Below are 20646 nucleotides of genomic sequence, written 5' to 3' on the forward strand. Positions count from 1 at the left end.
TGATTCCTTATACAGCTCTCTGAGAAGAAGGCTTTCCAAATAACATTTTTACAGTGGTAGCAGCAGCAGCCTGAACCCTTTTCAGTCTGGATGACTTCAGCTGGCTTGCATGTGCAGCCTGTTTTCCATAGCGGTGGCAAACTTGGCTGTGAAAGCAGCCAGTGCCTCCAGAGCTGGAAAGGGAACGTTGACAAGAATGGTGTTGGCAAGGCAGTGTTTTTATACCAACATCTTTGTTAGAGACACACTCCACACAAATAGCTGCTGCTATTTTAGGGAAATACCAGTAGACCATCATCCTCGTGTCAGAAGGGGTTTGTCTCTCTGCCCGAGGCTCTTAAGTTTTCATTCAGAAAACAGGCAATTTTTGGTGTTTTTCTTGAAGCAACAGTTTTAGCTCCTTCAGATGGAAAAATGAAGTCATGGTGGAACTGGGAATAGAGGCTCATGTTGTTGTTTAACTGAAGGAAGCTCAGAGCAGAGGAGGGTGTAAGGAATTTTTTCAGTGCCCTCTGTGCCTTGAGCCACCCTGGGGTTTTGGGGTCACTGCAGCCTCGAGGGTCAGTTCCTCCATGCAGGAGGAGATGGCTCTTGGCTGAGACTGGCTGCTCAGAAGCTCTTCATCTCAGATGTCACCTCCTCTCTGCACCAATGAAGGGCACAGTTATCCTCAGTCCTCTGGGATAGCTCAGCTGACTGATTTGCTTCAGCAAAAAGGAACTCGGACCACAAATCTTGTGGTTTTTCTCCTCCCAAACGCTGCAGCCAGAGATGAATGAAAATGAGGGAAAAGGGAAGAAGGGAGATGATCTTGCTCTGTCCATCTGTGTCCTGTTTCCTCAGCCATGGGGGTCTTTGGTGGCACAGAGCAGCACTGGTGGTCTCCATGCTCACAGCACTGGTGCCACCTTTCCCTTGGCCCAGTCCTCCAGGAATTCCCCCCTAACAAGGGGGAATTCTGCACCCACAAGCTGAGCTGCACTCAGCTACTTCACATTAAGCAGCTCTTTATTTTCCATGGTGGCAAACTTGAGGGTGCAAGAAAACTAAGTTTTTCAAATCCATTATTCTTACTTCTGAAAAACATAAAATATTCCCTAAATGCCCTTTCCCATATGACATTTGTGACCCTGTGGATGAGAGTGGCATGCAGGAAAATCCCCTCAAGGTCAGACCTGTAGCCGTGTATCAGTCGTGCTGTGAGAGGAAGGAGAATATTCTTCAGAGCAATTTCCTTTCAAGTTGGGTCAGGCAATTGCAACGTTTGCTGCCATCTTGATGTCCAAGGCCTTTTTGTTGCTAGGAAACTCCCCGTGTTTCTGTAATATTGTTCAATTACATGGTTAAATTACCCACTTGTATCGAGTTTCAAGCACCACTGAAACATGTCTAGTCATCATGTCTGCACATATGAGAATATTTTAGGAAAATTGAAAAAACATACAGAGGAGTATGTACATGTGCACTGATTTAAACCATCTCGCCAGGAAAATCCCATGGAGATCTAACATTTTATTTCCAAGGTCACAAAGAGGGGGTGAATGACAGCAGCTTATAGCTACGTTATTATGGCAAATTAAGATGTAAAATATATGTTAAACTCATTACACACTGAGTTAAGGTTTGGAGACTTCGGTGCTTTAAGTCTCGAAAAATATGTGTAAGTTGTAGGAAATGGGAATGGTGTCCACATGACTGGGATACCTCAGGGCTGATGCAAAGTCCATCAAAGGAGGGCAGTGACAGGTTTCTAACTGGCTGTGATGTGACCAGGAGGAGGTTTTCTTTCTCCTGTAATGGTTTTGTCACCGTCAGAGCACCTTCAAGTAACACAATGAGCTGCTCACTGGTGGTTGCTGTTATTTAGGAGTCATCAGGGTCAGTTTTGTTGGATTCCCTCTGCTTCTTTCCTCTTCCTGAAGCAGAAAAGTTCCTGCACTGCTGTAGAGCAGGACTTTGTACCTGTCACTCTTTAAAACCCTGTGTATCCTCAATATGCCTTTGGCATTTTGTACTTGGTAAGCGGTTTTTTAGAGGCTTTGGTTGGGTGTATCCTTGTCTATGGTTTGTTCATTCCTTATTTGATCCAAATTCCCAAGGAAACAGTGCAAGCTGACTAACAACAGAGTAGAGGAAGCTGAAAACGATAAGAAAATACTATTTTGGGGGTGAAATGAGAGCTGGGAGGTGCTTGTTATGACAGTTCTGCTGTTTCCAGGCATCATTATCCCACTGCAGCATTTTGTGCTTTTTCCTCTTTTTTTTTTTTTTTTTGTTTTTTGATCTGTATCCTTTAGAATCAGGCCATGGACCCACAGTGGTTAAAAACTCCTGGTTTAGCTGAATTAAACAAGAGTCATTCATCAGTTCTCTGAGTGCTGTGAACACACCTCTCCTGTCACCTCTCAGCACTGACTCTCTCACTGAACTGTGCAGTAACTTGGGACATTTAATCCTAAACAGAAAGAAATCCTAGTTTAAAAACTACAGAGAGGGAAAAGATCTCTGTAACATGGAACAACCTTTAAAGAGATTACATTTTAAATCTCTTTTGTGGCAAAAAAAATTGCATCCTCTTAGTGGTGTGCCTGAGCTCTGGGCTGTTGGGGGAGCTCAGACACACCTTGACTGAGCTGGGCCTGACTTCTCCAGCTGATAAACTCAGCCTTAGCTTGAGCTGTGAAGGGTCATCACCAACCACACTGTGTGTCCATACACTGTGGAGTTACTGGGATGGGAAAAGGAAGCATGGAATGAAATGCATATTCAGTTTTCACATGTACAGCAGTTTACTGGGCTCCTAAAAAGTCAGGTCTTCAGCTGATTCCTTTTTTTCCCTCCTTTTGGAAACAATTAAAAAAAAATCTATTTTTGGGACATTTATAATGAGAAAATGAAGTTTAATGAGAATTAGCACATTCAGTGGGAAGTCCTTCAGTTCGGAAAAATGCCATATTACAGGAGTTAAACAGAGGACAGGGTTTATTTCCTATCCTAGAGGCATCTAAGTTTTGTTTTCTTTCATTTACATGCTTTGTTAGGCCTGTGCTGCCCCATGTTGGGGTGGTGGGAAAACAGACCAAGAGGTGCACTTGCCTTAATTCCAAGTGGTTGTTTTAAAAGCAGTAACATATTTTGGAGGATAATGATCATCTAGTTAGTTACAATTTCCTGACTGTGGAACTGGGAAGTTGTGGAAAAGTTTTTACTGGAGGTTTTGTGGTTCTAGGCTGGGAAGGGCCAGTGCACACTGATGTCCTGCTTTGGAGTTCAGGTTCTGTGAGTGGAGGATTAGCACAAACACAGGGCAGGTTGAACTGGATTAGTAGGGGTTGGCCTTTCCCCATTTTAAAGAAAAACAGGTTGTGGAGAAGTTGAATTTGTTGGTTCTCAACAGATAAATACTTATAGCAGAATTTCTCATCAGGGGAACAAAATTAGGACAAATGGAAGCTTTTCCTTCTTACACATGAAAACCAGTCTGTCTGGGAGCCTTCCCAGCTGGTTACAGTTGTTGCCTTTGGAACCTGAGCTTTTCCATGGCCTGGAGAAGGAGCTGGCCAGGCAGGTCAGCAGCGTGGAGGCTCCTGCCCCAGGAAAGGGAAATCACTTCCTGCTTGGACTTTCTTTCATCTGCATATTCCCCACTCTGCTCCAGCAAGCCAGTGAAGCCCAAGGCCTGGCTGCATGTCCCACTTCCTGCTGCCAAATTCATCCGAGGGAGGAGGGTGAGAGGCAGAAGGAAGCACAGAAGAGTAGGAGGTTTTCTGGCTGGTGTTGACAGGGATGGGCAAAGAGCAGGGAAGCTGTTGGGAGCCTGGGAGTCCTTCCTGCCCTTCCAGCCTGACCTCAGCAATGGATATGGTCACAGTTGTGCAGCCCAGCAGAGTTTGGGAAAGAGGAAGAGCCACCAGTTCTTCCCTCCCTCTCTCTTCTCCTGGCCTTCAACCAGTTTTCCTGGAACTGGGAGTTAAAAGGCAGATTTCTATTTAAATCTTTACTTTTTACTCCACACTCTGAAAGGGGTCAGCAGCTGAGCAGTGACTTCCAAGGAGGTTATGTTATATGTGCTCAGTGCAATGGATGTTACACCAAACACTAAAATATACTCATCAGGTTTCAAAACAGCAACAATGTTCTTTGCTGGATTCTTGATTTTTTTTTTTTAAATTATTTTTTATAAACTCTGTTTAGAATGCCCATAATTCCACAACACCTTTCACTTGAATATTATATAAAAATCAGGCATAGCTTAGAAAATTCATGTTAAGGGCTGTTATGACCATTGTGGAGGAGAGAACTGATGAGAAATTGGAGAAAATAATTTCTAAGCGTTCGATTGGAACGGGTGGGGGGGGTGAAGGTGTGCTGAGGTGGGAGCACTGGGCCAAAGTACCCTTCCCCAGCCCTGCTGTGCACACACAGGACTGTGCAAGAGCAGCCTCAGCCCTCTGGCCAGAGTCCAACAGCCTGGGGTGTGGGTGCTCCCTGTGGCTCCCCCGTGTCAGCCCTGCCACGAATGGGGCTGATGTGCTGCAGTCACAGTCTGCTCTGCCCAGAGCTGCTGGGTTGGGCTGGGTTGGACTGCAGCAGGAGCTGCAGGTGACCAGTGCCTCTAAGAATAGCCAGTCCCAGCTCCATGGAATTCTGAGGGCACTCCCGTGGTGCTGATCCAGGGCCAGGCTCTCGGCGGGTGGGAATGAGCTCTGTGGGGCTGGAGCAGTTTTCACCAGCAATGGATCTGCCCAAACAAGGACCCCCACCCCTCTCCACATGGGCCCTGGCACAAGGCAACTCTGCTTCGAGTGAAATCTAGTTAAATCCCTGCTCTGAATGACTCTTTTGATGTGAAAGTTCCTAATTCAGGGAAAAGACAAATGTTGGTGAAGTTTTTGCTTTAAAATTAATTGCTTTACCTTGCTGTTCACTGACAGATTTTCTGGCTTTCCATGTTAACTGCTCGTATCTTTTCATTTTCTAGCAGGATCTTTATGAAATGTTCCATTTCTTGCTAGTTTTATATAGATACACTTATATAAAAACTATATGTCTGTAATAGTGTGCACATGCATTTATTTTTTTGAATTGCCAAAAATCAATTCACAGAGCAAACCCTAAGCCTTTACAGAGCTTGTGATGCCTTCATTTACTGTTTTTAATATAGGCTGCAGAGGCTTGAATTGTGACTTTGTTATGAGGTGAATAATTCTTATACTTTCAGAGGGAGTCACTGAACTGCAATCTGCTGAGTTGATTAAAAAAAAAGATTGGAATAAAGCCAGTTAATGATAGCTTAATATCAAATGAGAAAGAAAGTTGTTCTGAATTGTATTTAAGGAAAATATGTTTCCTAGGAGTGCTCCATAATCCTTATTACATGGCAAGAAAGGAGGAAATCCTTAAAAGGAGTATTCTGTCCTCTGCAACACAATTCTGGTGACGTTTGAGCAGGCACAGGACACTGCAGAGTTCACCCCAGCAGGAACAAAACAGGGCAGCCTGAGCAGGGTCTGTGTGACCAGGCAGGGATGGGTGTGAAGCAGGTGAGGGTGGGATTTTTCTTCTGTAGCTTAGGCTGTGCCTACCTCAAATTCCAACCTCAAATTCCAGCCTCCCTCTGTAACCAGTCAAGGAATTGTGGTGTCCCCTGTGAGAATTCTGTGTCATTGGGCTCATTAATGAAACCACATCAAACTTTGTTCATTGGGTACTACTTAAAGTGTTCTGTGTCCAGCCTGGATATCAGGGTGTTTGGAAAGGCTGTATTTAAATGATTTTAGGTATTGTGATGTGAATATGTATTTAAAAAAACCAACACGTTACTTATTAGGTATGTGACTGAAAATTAGATTGATGCTTAAGTATGGGCATAAAATTTAGATACATCATGACAGGAATTCAGTGGTTCCTAAGGATGGAAATAGAGAAATGGCCTCATTGGACAGAAGTGCCTGTTGTTGCCTGGCTGTGTCCTTTGTGGTTTCAGGTTAGTCCAGCAGTGCTGTAAGGCTTCTGTAGGAATGTCCTTTAGCAGCTGTATTTCTTCAAAACATTCATTTTAAGAGCGGTATCAGACCTCAGTGAGAACAGCACGAGTGTCTGATCAGCTGTTCTGTAGCCAAAACAGCTTTTATAAGGAGTAAAAGTGCGTGTTCTGATAAAAGTTCATACCACTGAACCCCTTGGCTTCAAGTCCCGTCCTAGGGTAAAAAGAAGTTCACTACAGAGAACAGCATCAAATGCCTGTTATGTTGTTCTTTGTTTCTTTGCCAGCTGTGGATTTAGAACTGGAATAATTCAGAAAGCAGTGGGACACTGTGACTCACTCGGTACCTCCTGGGCTTTGGACATTCTCGTAAAGCCCCGAGTGCCGAGTGCGAGGTTCAGGCCCCGAGTTCAGTAACTCAGACTCTGAAACCACAGAGACCCTGATCAGCTGTAAACAATGATTTAGTTCTTCTCGACAGTCAGGGCATTAGAGCTCCAGTTCCAGGTGTGCTGTGCTGAGTGACAACACCAGGGAGGTTTTCTGGAGGTTAAATTTATTCCTTCAGTCAAAATCGGGGACGTGTTCTGGTAGTAACATCTAGTTTTCTAAGACTGTTCTTTTCAATAATTGTGGAATTAGTGTAACTTTTCTTTTAATTCTTCATGCATCTTCTTTGAGTTCCCTCTGAAAACTGCCAGTGGAAAGCCTGGGGAATAACTATTACATAGAAGAGAAATATTAAATAAGAGGAGTCTTTGCCACAAGATGTCCACTACAATTAATGTAGAAACTCTGCATCTTCATTTAAAAGCTGCAGAAAACAGAGTCCAAATGTGCATCTTCCGTGGAAGATGAACATTATTTATGTTGCCTGGTGTGTGTATAAGTTGAAAAGGGAAATTTATTTCCCAATAAAATCTTCCAGGCTGGAAATACAGAACAGTTTGCTTGAATCCAAATGTATATTGCTTAGTCTCCACAGGAAAGTAAAGACTTATTAAGTCATATGTCAGCTGAGTTGAATTATTGATGTTGAATTCAACATGTTGAACTCAGAGATTCATCAACTTTATAGTATTATTTGTTAGAAAAGTACCCCCTTCTATCTCTTTGGACTGACTTTTTATTATCTCTCTTATTTATTATCTCTTTTATTTGAGGCAGTGGTTGCTGACCTGACTAATAGCTTTCATCTTTGTACTTCAAGTTGTTTCCATATGTGCAGGTGCTGTGGAATTTATTGTCTTTACATTGAAAAATCAAGATCTAGTCAGTGCATTTGTAGATGTTTAAATGAAAATATTCTTAAGGTAGAATTAGGGTACAAGATTTAGGACATGCTGATTTTAATAGAACATACATTTAAGGGTCAGGAAATTCCAACTTAAGGTTAAAGTATTTGAAAATCAAAAAAATCTAAATTTCACCAAATCAGAAAACACACAAAATTCTGGAATCAGCTGTGAATTCTTTTTATACATCTATACTTGGTAGGAGAAAGCCAGTTAAATGTGTGGGTGTAAATTTTGCTTAACCTAAAAGATTTATTGTTTTTAGTCTTGTCCAGTCAGGGACAAAATTGAAACCTTATGCTGCTGAGAAACCTGAAGTCAGTGTTGATCCCCCAGGTGAGTTAGGTCTGGAACATCTCCCAGCCCCCCTATGGACACGATAAGAATCACAGAGTGGGTTGGGTTGGAAGGGACCTTAAAGTCCATCTCATCCCAACCATGGGCAGGGACACCTTCCACTAGCCTAGGTTGCTCCAAGCCCTGTCCAGCCTGGCCTTGGACACTTCCAGGGATCCAAGGCCAGCCACAACTTCTCTGGACAACCTGTGCCAGGGCCTCACCACCTTCACACAGAAGAATTCCTTCCCAATATCCCATCTAACCCTTCCCTCTGGCAGTTTGAAGCCATTTCCCCTTGTCCTTCTCTCCATCCCTTGTCCAAAGTCCCTCTCCAGCTCTCTTGGAGCCCGTTTAGGCACTGGAAGGGGTGGTAAGGTGTCCCTGGAGCCTTCTCTTCTCCAGATTTTATACCCCCAGCTCTCTCAGCCTCTCTCCATAGTTGTGCCATGAGGAGGAGCTCGAACAGTCCCAGGCTGATTTTTCTCTCCTCCTGCCCATGGAAGAGCAAAGGAACATCCCCCCTCCCTGTGCCCCCAAACTCCCACCAGGAACTGGGGGAGCAGGCACTGCACTATTGCCTTCCTAATGCCCCTGCAGCACTGCAGCCTCTGGGAATGCATGTGCCTTCCTCAGGGAGAGCCAGGGAGGAGCTGCACTGGAACCTGGTTCATGACAAACACGTTGTAGTGGCTGAACTTCGCTGCAGAAGCACCTTCTGCCCAGGTCTCTCTCAGCCAGGTTCTCTTCTCTCTCTGGGCTGCCTCAGTACCTGTTTCTGGTTTGGGCCCTGTCATTACAGCAACAGCTTCACATTTGGAGACCCCCAATTGCCAATCTGCAGTAAAGCCGCACTGTCTGTTTGCCAGCAAGTGCCCTTCCCCTTCTGAGAAAGCAGGAGGCACATTCCTGAGGCTTCCTCACTGTTGGATCAATCCATGTTGCTACAATAGATTATTTTCCTTTTTTTTCACTGCTTGGCTCTGCCTTTCCCTCTGTTCTTACACTTTCCACTGAACAGCCATGTGGCAGCTCTGGAGCCGTGGCCACACTGTGACCTCAGCATGTGCTGGACAAAGATTCCATGTGCCCAGAGAAGGGGGGTGTCTGTCCAGCCCCCCTTCTCCACCAGTGAGGTTCCAGAGGGCAAGAAACCCACTCTTCACCTGTCTTCCTCCCGGTGTTCTCCTCCACTGCAGCAGAGAGTGCAGGGCCAAGGGCTTCTCAAGAGGGAAGTGATCTCTGAGTGCTTTATGGAGAGACAGACTTGTACAACCAGGAGCAAATTCCCTGTTAGTTTAGATGGAGATTTGACCAGAATTTTTCTGCTTACATGGGGCTGGGAGGTGGCCTGTGGAGTTTGCTCATCCCATAACTTCAAGAAGTTCATGGTGAAATCTCTTGGAAGGTCCTTTGCCGGTCATGTCGTGCTAATGACTTCAATGATACATGTTCTAACAGCAGTGAAATGCAAGAAGCCAAAACTACCTTAACAAACACGGTTCATTTAACTAAAAGAGGCAGACTGAGCAGCAGGTGGAAGGGTTAAACAAAAGGAAAAAAGATTATAAAAGTTTGCGGCTTTGGCTTCACTACAAATGGCCCTCTTGCAGCCTTTATAGCATTAGTGTTGCTTCTCATAAAGCTTGAAACCATTCATCCATTTAGAAAGATTAAATTGGTCAGTCATCCAGAACAGAAAATGTACACATCCATTTTGTCTGTTACCCTAAACCAGCTGAAGTATAATAAATGCACTTGATGCCATTAAACTAAAGCATTGAGTATTAATGATGCCTCAGCTGGGGGATTTACAGTTTGCCTGTGTTCCTGATGGTACATTCATCTGCTGCTGCTCAGGGACAGTCAGAGCAGAGCCTTTGAGTTGGAAAACACAACTATAATATATGATGTGAGGGGCTCAGAGGAAACATCTTGGTACTAAAGCAGGGAAAATCCTAGAAATGTTACAATTTTTGTTATTCTTAGAAGATCGCAGTTAAAAAGTACAAACTTCACTTAGGATATCTTAATATATTTATGATGGTCTGTTAAACAGTTTGCAAAGACAGGTTTGTCTGGATTTCCAGTTGCAGATGAAGCTATTGCTATTTAAAGGCCTGTCACTTAAACAAGCCAGACAAAAATGGGCAGACTCTCCTAAAGAACGAATTTGTAGAGGCACTTGGTCAGGAAACAAGCTTATTATTAAAAATATAATAAAAATTAGATTTAATTTATCAGCATTTTTTCTTGATTAGTGTCAAGATTCAAGAAGTAGCATCAAGAAAATTTGCAATGGTTGCTTCAGAATACAAGGAAATTTAATTCCTGCTGCTTTGAAACCTGTAAGACATTCCCTCAAACGCAGGGATTTCCAGTGGGCTGGAAAAAACATGACATGTTTTTTAATTACTACATAAAGTGCCTTTAATCAGAGCATCCAGCTTGACACCATTAGAACTGGGAAGTAAACTCTATCCAAGTTTCCAGTTCCATGCTGGAAATGCCAGCTCATTCCTGCAGGAAACAGGAATCAGTATCCCATATTGGCTATCACTCAAAGCAGAGCAGATTGCCAGCTGTTCTTAAGCACAGGCTCGAGCAGCAGCAACTTCAGTGGAGCACAAGGAGGGGCTCCAAATGAAATATGCACTCCAAAACTTCCCTGACTATTCCCACCGAGCCCCAAAGTGCTGCTCCCTGTCCCTGCAGCCTCAGGGAGATGAGGGCACTTCCAGGGAGTCCAGAGGGTCCAGCATCAGACACTGTGCTTAGGATCTGTTTGATTTGTTCTATTTTTTTTTTTTGATTTTTGTTCCGAAACATTTCTGGTGGCAAAAAAAAGCAACAATCCTCCCCCCTCCCCCTCAGCATTTGTGTTTTACTGCAAATACAAACGGCAACACTACCAGGAGGGAGCGAGGTGATCTGAAAGAGCCAGAACCTCATAAATTGTTTGTGTGGGAAAGCCTGCCTTGCCTTTTCTCTAACTGATGGCATGCCAAGTTTATTTTACAGTATTTACAGTAAGATTTGTTTGTTTTGATACCCTTTGTATGTTGTTAGGGAAAAGGCAGAAGAAAATCTCCAGGAAGTTTATAGTTTGTGATGAGACAGAGCTCGGGCTTTAATTTGCTTTCTAGCCCTGTACCTTTTACTGGGAGTGTAATATAGGAGGGGATATGAGATTGCAATTGGATGAGTTATTACTGAGCTGTTATTTATTTTCTCTGTATGAGTTTGGTGCTTAGGAAAGACCTCAGACCAGCATGCTGAGGAAGTGGAATTGTTGGTTCACTCTGAGAGCAGATGCAGGATGGGCAGGAACAGCCCTGCTTTCTCCTTCCTGCATCACAGTGCTCCAGGAGCAGGGACAACAGGCAGACTCTGCCTGTCCAGTTGAGGTCCAGGCAGATGACATGAGCACAAAATTATCCATTATGGGGTGGTCCCAGTGTGGCTGTGGGTTGTCTGTGCAAGGACTGACATTCCTGCCAGCTCCAGCACACGTGCTCTGTCAGGAGGAGAAGCCTCAGGTCTCCCTCAGGACAAGCACCCTGTGGTACAAAAAGACATAAAAAGTGGTACCTGAGAACATTTAGGAAGTAGGAAGTGTTTTCTTGATGTCCATCTTTAACTAGAGCATCCTGCCCTGAGTCTGCAGAGAAGGTCATCCATTGGCATGGAAAGTCTTCCAGGCAGGCAGGTGCTGCTCGTGTGAGCTTGTTGCACTGAAAGGGAAATAGAGGTGTTGAGTTCAATGCTGAAGCCTTAATTGTTTGAACCAAACTTCTGAACACGTTGTAGGGCCTTGGGTTATGGTAGGAGCAGAGAAATAGGAGACTAATGGTGTATTTTATGTGCTATGACAAACAGAGGTGTCACCTCTCCCTGACCTTTGCTGTGAAACGCTGGGGAGCCACAACCACTTTTCTCTGTAGTGGGAACGTTCCATTTCCATGTTTGACTCCCTGGGATGAAGCCTGATTGCCAAATGTTAGGAGCTTCTCCTACGGAGCTGGAGAGGGATTTACAAGGGCAGATTCCTTTTCATCCCCATTCTTCTGCCTGGCAGTTCCCTTAGGGATGGTATTCCAGAGATGTACACAACATGGCCTTCCCTGTGCCAGTGTTGATGTGCTGTGCACACCATGAGAGGGAAAGGGTATTTTGGGGTCAGCAAGTGTCTTGGAGCAAAGCTGGTGCCAGGAGATGCTGGCACAGCTCAGCACTGTTTGGTTTACACCTGTCAGGAGCAGGCAGCCTCTCAGCTCCTGTGTTTGGGTGAGTGTATTCATCATATTTAGCTTTTAAACAATATCCTTTTCATCTTCCCTGCACTTCACAGTTGTTAATTAATCACCCAGGGATTAATAGTAACACTTTACAGGGAGAAGCAGAAACGAGGAAAGAAGAGTTCAAGGTCATGGAAGCAGTTTTATCTAAGGACCGTCAGGTTTTGCAAGATTAAAGTGTTCTTAACTGGCCTCTCCTTGGATGTCAGCCTCCATTTTGGGGGCAGGGGGGAAGTTTTCATATTTAATGTATTTAGAGCTCCCCTTTCATTTGTTCACTTTAGCACATATTTTTTCTGAGGCAAATGGTGAACAGAACGTGCTCACAGTGCTTTCTTCTCCCTAGGACTTGAAAGATGATCGGAGTGATGAAGAGGAGGAAGATTCTGTCACAGATACTGAGGAGGAGTCCACAAAGAACGGCAGCAAGAGCAGCAGTGGGTCAAGCAAACACCTCCTCAGTGGCAGTCACCACTAGCCCTGTCCTGCCCCACCTCCTGCAGTGATTTCTGCTCTGGTTTCAGCCCAACCTACAGGATAGAATTTGAGTCAAAAGGCTTGTGAGAGACTGTGATTGATTTATTGTTGGCTACTGGACCTGGAAAAAAGGCCAGTTTAGAGGGAAGGGAGAAATTGCATCAAATGACAAAACGTGTTAACGACCCACTTTCTGAATCGTTGGGAAGTGTGTGGGAAGAGGTTTGGACACTGACAGTGCTCCACTGGGGCAGAGCTCAGGGGAGTCAAATAATTCACTGTCCCACTGGTTTTCAATGAGATATATTCCATCAAACAGTTTAAATCACAGATGTTTTGGGGTAGGTAACTTAGTGTGAACTCCATTAGGAACCAGAATTACTCAACGTGGGAAAAATCTGACAGTGCTCTGCAGGGACTGGCACTTCAGTCTTTACTCTTCAGTTGAAACCCTCATCAAAAGTGATATTTTTTTAAGTTAGATTTCATTTCCTGGAGGCTGGAGGAAGCAAACATGGAGGAATTCAAATGACTTGCCTGTGAAGAGTTGGCTTCAGTGCAGAAATACAGTCCTTCTCTAAAATGTGCTGTATGATAGATAGGTCAAATATTGTGTTCTAAGATTTACCTGTCAAGGAAACCACTGTTAAAACAGCAAAACTCAACCCTGACCCTCCACTGAGCTCCAGGTTTCCCAAATGTCTTTCAGTCCTTTTGGCCCAGTGTTAGAACAGAAGGGGCAGTGGGGAGAGAAGAGAGTGAGTGGAAATTGGGTCTTTTCACAGATCCTTGTGCACTTACTTGTATTCAAAACACCCCCTGTTCCTGACACATCTTCAGCCCAGAGGGTTAAAAACAAATCTCATCCAGTCCCTTCTTGTGAGGTCCTTGGATATTGTGTTCTCTGGAGCAAGTGCTAAATTCTGATTTGAGGTTGTGGAGTGTTCACTGCAGGTATCCAGGCTTTGGAGACTGGCATGGAATGTCACATTGTCTGTGCTGTGGGTTCATCTGATACCAGGATCAGTATTTCCATCTCTGCTCTGTTATAAAATGGGGAATCACATAAGTTAGAGTCAAACAGTGTGACTTTGGCCACATACTGTTGTTTATCTGTAAGCAGTGGAGGAACAGTGGATGTTTGATCAGTTCCCCAAAGTGCCTCTGTCCTAAATTTGCCCCTCTTTTCTAACCCCAGTGTGCACTGCAGCAGCATTTTCAGTCCCAGGGCTTTCCAGGGAGAGCCTGGGCCTTGTAAACAGGGTGGTGCCAGTCTCACTTCCAGCTGCATGAGCTCACAAGGCCATAAATGATTGGTGTCATAAGTTTTAGAGGCTCTGCATGTGATTCTACAGTAGCTGAGATCATCTGGGGAGCTAAATCCAGTAGCCTGATGGAGGCCAGGGGAGCAGGGCTAGAACAGCCCTGGAGCAGAGCACTTGGTTTGGGAAGGCTCTGCTTCCCTTGGGCTGCTCGGGCAGGAATTGGTGACCCACAGGAAGTGTGACATGACTGACTTGTTTTCCCAAGATTTCCTTGGCAGGGGGGGATGTAATTCAGCAACTGAAGCATTTGAAAGAAGGGGAAATGTTTGGGATATCAGATATGAAGAGAGGAGTGTTTTCTGTGCAGGTACAAGAAGCTGCAGAAGTGCTTTGTTACAGAGGCTTCATTTTTCACAGTGTTTGATTTTTTACTTGCATTTTGGAGCAGGTAATACCCCAAATGTGCCTGTTTTACCACACAGAGAATTCCACTGAGGAAGGAGCATGGCCTACAGCTTCTGAGAAGGATGGGAGATGTGTGCTGGTGGAATGGGACCATCTAAAGCAACTGTTGAGTTTGGCAGGGCCACAGTTGCATATCAAGGCCTGTTTATTGCCTACATGAAAAACACTGGCCTTTCCTAACAAAATGTGGAAAACTAGCATCTTGGAGGCTTTACACTCCCTTGGAGAGACAACTGTGCTTTCTTTGAGATGTAAGGGAGTTTTGGGAGGTGGCCAGGGTATTATCATTTAATTTTGGTGCCAGAAGCTTTCCTCCTATGACTAGGAAAGGAATTCAGGAAAGGAAACACAAGGAATGATGTTGTCACAGGAATGAGCCTCTGAACAACTACTGATTTTTAAACTGGAATTTATAGTCTCCTTGAGGCCAAACCTTGCCCTTTCTGCTCAGGACAAGCCTCCCACTGAAGCCAATTAACTCAATTGGAGTCTTGCCTAGGAGAAATTTTGGATTGCAGTTATCCAGCCTAATTGCCAGAACCGTTGTTCTAAGTCAGTGTGAAACTGGGGTCTTCGAGGAAGAGCAGAAGGTAGATAAATACACTCAAATGTAAAGCATTGAGGCAAATTTTGGGTGAGTACAGAAGAATATGGAAGAAAACATCCTGAGGGTGAAGATTGTCTGGGCACAATAAACAACCAAATAACTCCATCATGTGTCAGTGAGGGGTGTCGAGGGCAGGCCGTGAGGGCCCTGCCCAGGGGTTGCTGCCATGGCACACACAGGGATTAGACCTAAACATCCTGAATGTAAAGCTCTAGGAACTGGGAATAAATACCCCCAGTAGAGAAAGAAGTGGGAATGGATTGTGACAGTGAGACTGGATGTATCTCCTCTGTTAACATCAGATTGGTCATTCCTGAAGTTATGGGAGCTTCATTTTCCACTTGTTACTGATAGAAACCCAGAAACAAGAAGCTGAGCTCACAAGGACACAATTCCTGCCAAAGAAATTCATGTCATGGTGCTCGAGATTTTCAGTCTATTCAATGCAATGCAATGAAAATTCAGCCTTAACATTTTTATGATCTTGGTGTGAAAAGAGTCTCCAAACACAGGAGCAGAAAAGCTGTAGGTGTGGCTGGGAGCACAGGCTCTGACATGTTATTGTCACCATTTCACAAAGGGTGTCCTGGTTCAATGAGGTGACACAGTGCTTCTGGCTTTGCTGTGTCAGTCTGACCATGCCAAAATATTTCTGATAGTTATAGACTGAAAATCAAATCTTAGTCCATCAGACTCAGGGCAAACTCTTCTGTTCCATTTAATTTCTCTGTCTTTAGTTCAGGTATTCCTGTCCATGTGTACTACACTGCCTCTGTACTTATTCCATACTTAGATTTACCAGCCTGCTCTGGATTTTATTTACAGATCTCCTTTGCTCCACAGAACTCATTTTCTCAATTCATATTATTTGGTATAATTATCTTTTTTTGTTGTTCTTAACACCACTGACTTTGCCTGGTCAGTTGTGATACACATTACAAATAAATATTTTTTGAAAACAGGTGAGGATTTCCTTGTTTTCCCTGTCCATTCCCTCCCAGCTTTCCAATGAGAGCACATTCAGGAATGAATTCCTTTCCAAGTTTTTCCCTTTCCTGGAAAAGGCTGGATGACCCACAGTCTTCATAAAAGGTAGCAGCCAGGGCTGTAAATGATCTTGTGTTTTCCTGAACAATTAATGAACAGAGAGGAAGGGAAATTAATGGGGGCCTCATCCATCACTTGTCTTATTCAAGATTTATGCTCTGATTAAAGTACTTGACAGTGGTCCTGTGTACACCAGGAACTACTCCCTCTGGAATGTTGCATGAGGTTGTATCTCAGATGGGTTTTGAGGTGGGATTATCAATGGCTCATCATAAGAACACTTGAGGCAGCTCAGACATGGATCTTCAGCTGGCAAAAGCAGGAAAGCTCTATGGAAAACAAGCTGTGCAGATTTGTATCAGCTGAAAAGCTGTTCCAGATTTCTTCTTTTCCATTTGTGCCTCCCTGGTTGGGAGGATCGCAGAGGTTCTGACTTGCTGTCTCCTCCCATGGGCTAACAAACATAAGGGAAGGTGTTCCAGCCCAAATAATGAACTGGAGCAGAATGCTTTGGTTTTATTAGCTGAATTCTTTCTTTTTTTTTTTTTTTTAAGCATATGAGTAAGAATAAAGTAGATGGAAAGCAAATCGAGCAGGGCTGTGTGAGTTTTGGCTACAAGCAACTTGCAAACTGTGAAGAATAAAAAAAGAAGTTGCTGATTTAGGAAGAAAAACACCATCTCCACAGGCACTTCCCCCAGCTGTGGGATTGAAGAGCAGCACATCCCCAGCGGGCAGGGATGTCATTCCATGCTGAGCACACGGACACGGCCCAGGAGGGAGAACTCCAGAGCCTTTTGTATGGAGCAACACATGACCCAGGAATGTACCTGTGAGCTGATTCCATCAATCATGTTCAAAATCACTGGAAATGCCTCTTCCCTGCCAGTTTGATGGGGTCCCTCCAGCTCTGTGTCTCTGTAGAGTTTGAGCTTTGGCTGCACAATGGGCCTCGAGGAGGACAAACACCTCTGAGCTGTTGGAGGTCACACAGGACATCTGTATTCCCACTGAGAATGGCATTTCTGCTCCAGAACTGTATGGAATCTACCTGAAGGCCATCAGGGACAGCAAGGTGGCCCTCGAGGGGCCAGCATCGCAGGGAAGAGGTGAAGCCCTGCCATCAATCCCTTGTCAAGGACTGGGATTCCCAGTCAAGGAAGGGGAGGTGATCACAGCAGTGTGAACTTCACCCAAAGAGCTTCAGCTGGGGCTCTGAGAGTTTATTTGGCTGAAAGAACCCCCTGTGGGACTACCTGAAGTTTGAGCCTTAACAGAAGACAAGGCTGAAAGCACCACTCTGAGCTTCAACAGAGGACTCTGCAAACACGAAGTCATAACAACCCACGTAGGATAATGTTGTTGATGTTCCAATAGTCCGAAGATTTATGAAAATAGCTTCTATTTACTCAGCTGGAGAGAGCCCTGTTCTCCTGAGTTTTGTTACCCCATAAAGCATTCAGAGGAGACCCCATAATCATTTCAAAGTCAGAAACATTAAGTGGAATAACAAGTATAAACCCTCTCCACAGTGACTTTGAAGTGCAAGAAGCATGGCCTTGTAGCCTGGAATATTATGGAATATTACTCTGCTTTGAGCCGGGTGGGAAGAAACAGCTCCCAGGCAGTTGTTTCAGGTGGTGAAAAGTCCGTAGTTTTCCTCCCACGGAAGAAGTTGGTATAAAAGAAGTTAAAGTTGAGCAGTAAAATAGGTGATTAAATTCCCACTGAAATTCACAGGAGCTTTTCCCATGATACCAATGAGACTTGGATCCAGACCTCCTGTGACCAGGTACAGTGATAAGGACAGCAGGGCACAGCCCCAGTGCTTTGCCTTCCTGTAGCCCAGGGCAGAATCCTCCCTGGAAAATGAGATCTTCTGTCTGCAGAACACTCACCTTCACCTCTTCCCAAACTGGGCCTGTATCCTTTGAAAGACATTCCTGGGAAAGCAGTCCTCCCTCTGTCAAGGCAGAAATCTGTCTTCCAGCAGAGAACTCTGCCTCCAGGACAACTCCTTTCCCTGAGCACTGGCTGATTTGGGTTGAGCCCAAACAATGAGTTCCCAGAGCAGGAGGGAAGGCAGGAGGATCTGGGAGAGGCTCCTTTAGAAAGATCCCAGTATGTGAGTGAGGGGACAGGGAGGGCCTCGCTGGGGCTGGGCCAGGAGCCCAGCAGAGTCCAGTGGAGCCCAGCAGACCTGCAGCTGTGGCAACAACCCCACGGGTCACCTCCAGTTGCTGGGGGAGCCTGACTCCCCTTTGGACCTCAGCATTGGTTCTGTGCTTTTTGTGGCTGACTGAGAATCCCAGGAGTCCTAGAAGGGCTCCTGGAAGATTTGTGTGTTTGCTTTCTACAACCAAGAGCAGAAGAAAGCTGCTAAAAGGCCTTCCTAGTGCACCTCTGGGTAAGTGTCTGGGTTGTGTTGTGGGCTGTGTACAGTGCAGGAGATCTCCTGGTATTTCAGAACAAGAATCTGTAGGAAGCAGGAGCTAAATCTTATCAGGTTGTGCTAAGTCTTATCAGGCCTTGCAAATCCTACCTAGTTCCTTTGCTGTTTTAGAGGAGGAATTATTCAGCAACCAAAGAATGTTGGTTTTTTCCCTATTGCAAGGGGCAGTGAGGTCAGGTAGTGGTTGTGTTTGGAGCTTTTTTGAACCCTTTGGCTCCTGCAAGGATGGCACTTGAGCAGAACACAGGACACTGTAGCAGGAGCCCCTTTGGCCTGAAGTGAGGGCTGTTTTATACCCACACAATTCTGCAGGCATGCACAGCATTTAGTGATCCCGGGAATTGCTTCCCGCCGGTTCTGGCTGCCCTGGGAGAGCCCAGCGCTGCCGGGCTGTACCTGCTGCTCCTGGAACACCCCAATCCCTACCTGTGCCATCGCCCGCGGGGGTGACCTGGTCATTGCTGCGAGGCCCCACGAGGTGGCAATAGCAGGACACGGCTCCCGTCGGGACACGGCTCCGAGGAGCGCTGCTGTCCGTCCTTTTGCCCCTGGAAACAGAGATTCGATTGAATCACAGAATCATAGAACCAGCCAGGTTAGAAGGGACCTCTGAGATCATCAAGTCCAACCCTTGATTCACTACTGCCGTGGTTCCCAGCCCATGGCACTGAGTGCCACATCCAGTCTCATCTTAAAAACCTCCAGTGATGGAGAATTCACCACTTCCCTGGGCAGCCCATTCCAATGGCTGATTACCCTCTCTGGAAAGAATTTCTTCCTAATATCTAACCTAGACTTCCCCTGGCAGAGAATATCGGGGTGCAAAATTCTTGCAGTTGGTAATTTCCACTTGGTTGATCTCTGACTGTGAAACAAGTGTCTGGTGTGTCCCTGGTAAAAGAGCACTAACAAATTTTGCTGAGAGTGTTTGGTACCAATTCCAGTCCCGGGGTTTGGTTCCAGTCCAGAGGACCCCAAGGGTTGGTATCTACCTGGGTGTCACCAGTGCCCCTTTTCCCAGAGGTGCAGCACTCTCCTACTGACTCCCTTGGAGCTGTACCTGGCATATCTGGGATAGGGCTGGGGAAGAAAGGATGTTAAATATGCTCTGATGCTGCTTTACTGCTTGTATTTTTTCATATTGTCTCTTTAAAGGTATTTACCAAGCAACAGAATCTGTGGCTGCTGGTAAGTGAAGCCCTGTTCTCAACCAGATCCTTAATGTCTGTAATGCAAATAAGGATGATAAATCTCAGAATAATGAGTGTTACACTGCCCTTCCAATGGTGCTGTCCCACCTCAGGAACGGACTCTCCACCCCAAACATATGAGGTGCTCTGTGTTTTGCACCATTGCCAAACAACAAAGCAAAGCTCTGAGGGTGGAAGGGTTTGGGCCAGGTCCAGCATGTGCATGTGCAAAGGGGGGAGCAGTGGGACATCACCTCCCAAACTCAAAATGTGCCCTAAAACACCTCCAAAACCCAGTGCACTGTCAGGAGGCACCACTGAGAAGTGCTCCCTGTAGAAAGCTGTTCCCAAACTTCTTCAATGCCCATAAGCAGTGGTCTCTGCAGGCCCAGGCTGAGCACCCATTAAACAGTGTTAAATGCTGGACAAATTGGTTTTTTTATAAATGCAGAGCAGAGACAAAGCAATCCCAGACCTCGCACTGTCCTTACCTGGTGACTCCAGGCAGGCTGTGCTGACGTGGGCAGTTGGGTTTCCTTGCTGGAGGAAAAGGCATCCCTTGCTGTCCCTTAGGAGAGTGTGACAGACACAACCCCTGTCAAGGTGCACGGCACTGCAAGTGTGGCCCTGCAGTGGTCACAGCACATCCTGCCTGCCTTGCTCCCTTGCTCGCTTTTGCTGCTTCAGGGCAGCTCAAGAGCCCAAAATATGGGGCTGTTTCCCCAGATAGGTGCTCCAAGTGACCCCCAGGCTACACAACTAACATTCATGGGCAATATCAGCTGACCAAGGCTAGGTTGGATGGGGCCCTGAGCTCCCTGGTGTCCCTGCCTGCAGCGGGGGCGTTGGACCCAGCTGATCTTCAAGGTCCTTTCCAACCCAAACCAGTCTAGGATTCTATGATCCTACAACCAGACATCCCAATTTGCATCTCCAGGCTGTGGAGCTCATAGTAAAATCTGTGGGACAGCATGTGCTGGAGGCTGAGTGCCCACAGCTCCCTCCCTGCTGGGAGGGTTTGTCCTCCTGGGACAGCATTGGGAATTTCCTGACTCACCTGGGGGTGATGGGAAGGGATTGTAAAGACCAACTGGTCCAGAAGGGAAGAACTGCAGAGCAGCCAGGAATGGGGACAGGGAATGCAAATTTAAATTTTTAAAGCTTTAATTAAATTTTTTAAATTTAAAATTAAATTTTTAAAAGCAGTCAGAGGTTTTGTGCTGTGAAC

General features: G+C 45.5%; 1 protein-coding gene across 6 annotated transcripts in view; it reads left to right on the forward strand.

The window, feature by feature from the left end:
- Window positions 1-15688, forward strand: part of CERS3 (ceramide synthase 3) — a 43934-nt gene extending 28246 nt beyond the window's left edge. For all 6 annotated transcript variants that reach the window (XM_018069639.1, XM_018069633.1, XM_018069634.1 and 3 more), the window contains one exon: window positions 12262-15688. In XM_018069639.1, the coding sequence (XP_017925128.1) occupies window positions 12262-12393 (132 nt within the window). In that variant the 3' untranslated portion in view covers window positions 12394-15688. The remainder of the gene's footprint in view (window positions 1-12261) is intronic.
- The last annotated feature ends 4958 nt before the right edge of the window (window positions 15689-20646 follow it).

Source organism: Manacus vitellinus, unplaced genomic scaffold, assembly GCF_001715985.3.
Source record: "Manacus vitellinus isolate BGI_N305 unplaced genomic scaffold, ASM171598v3 scaffold_16_pilon, whole genome shotgun sequence".
NCBI classification, from domain to species: domain Eukaryota; kingdom Metazoa; phylum Chordata; class Aves; order Passeriformes; family Pipridae; genus Manacus; species Manacus vitellinus.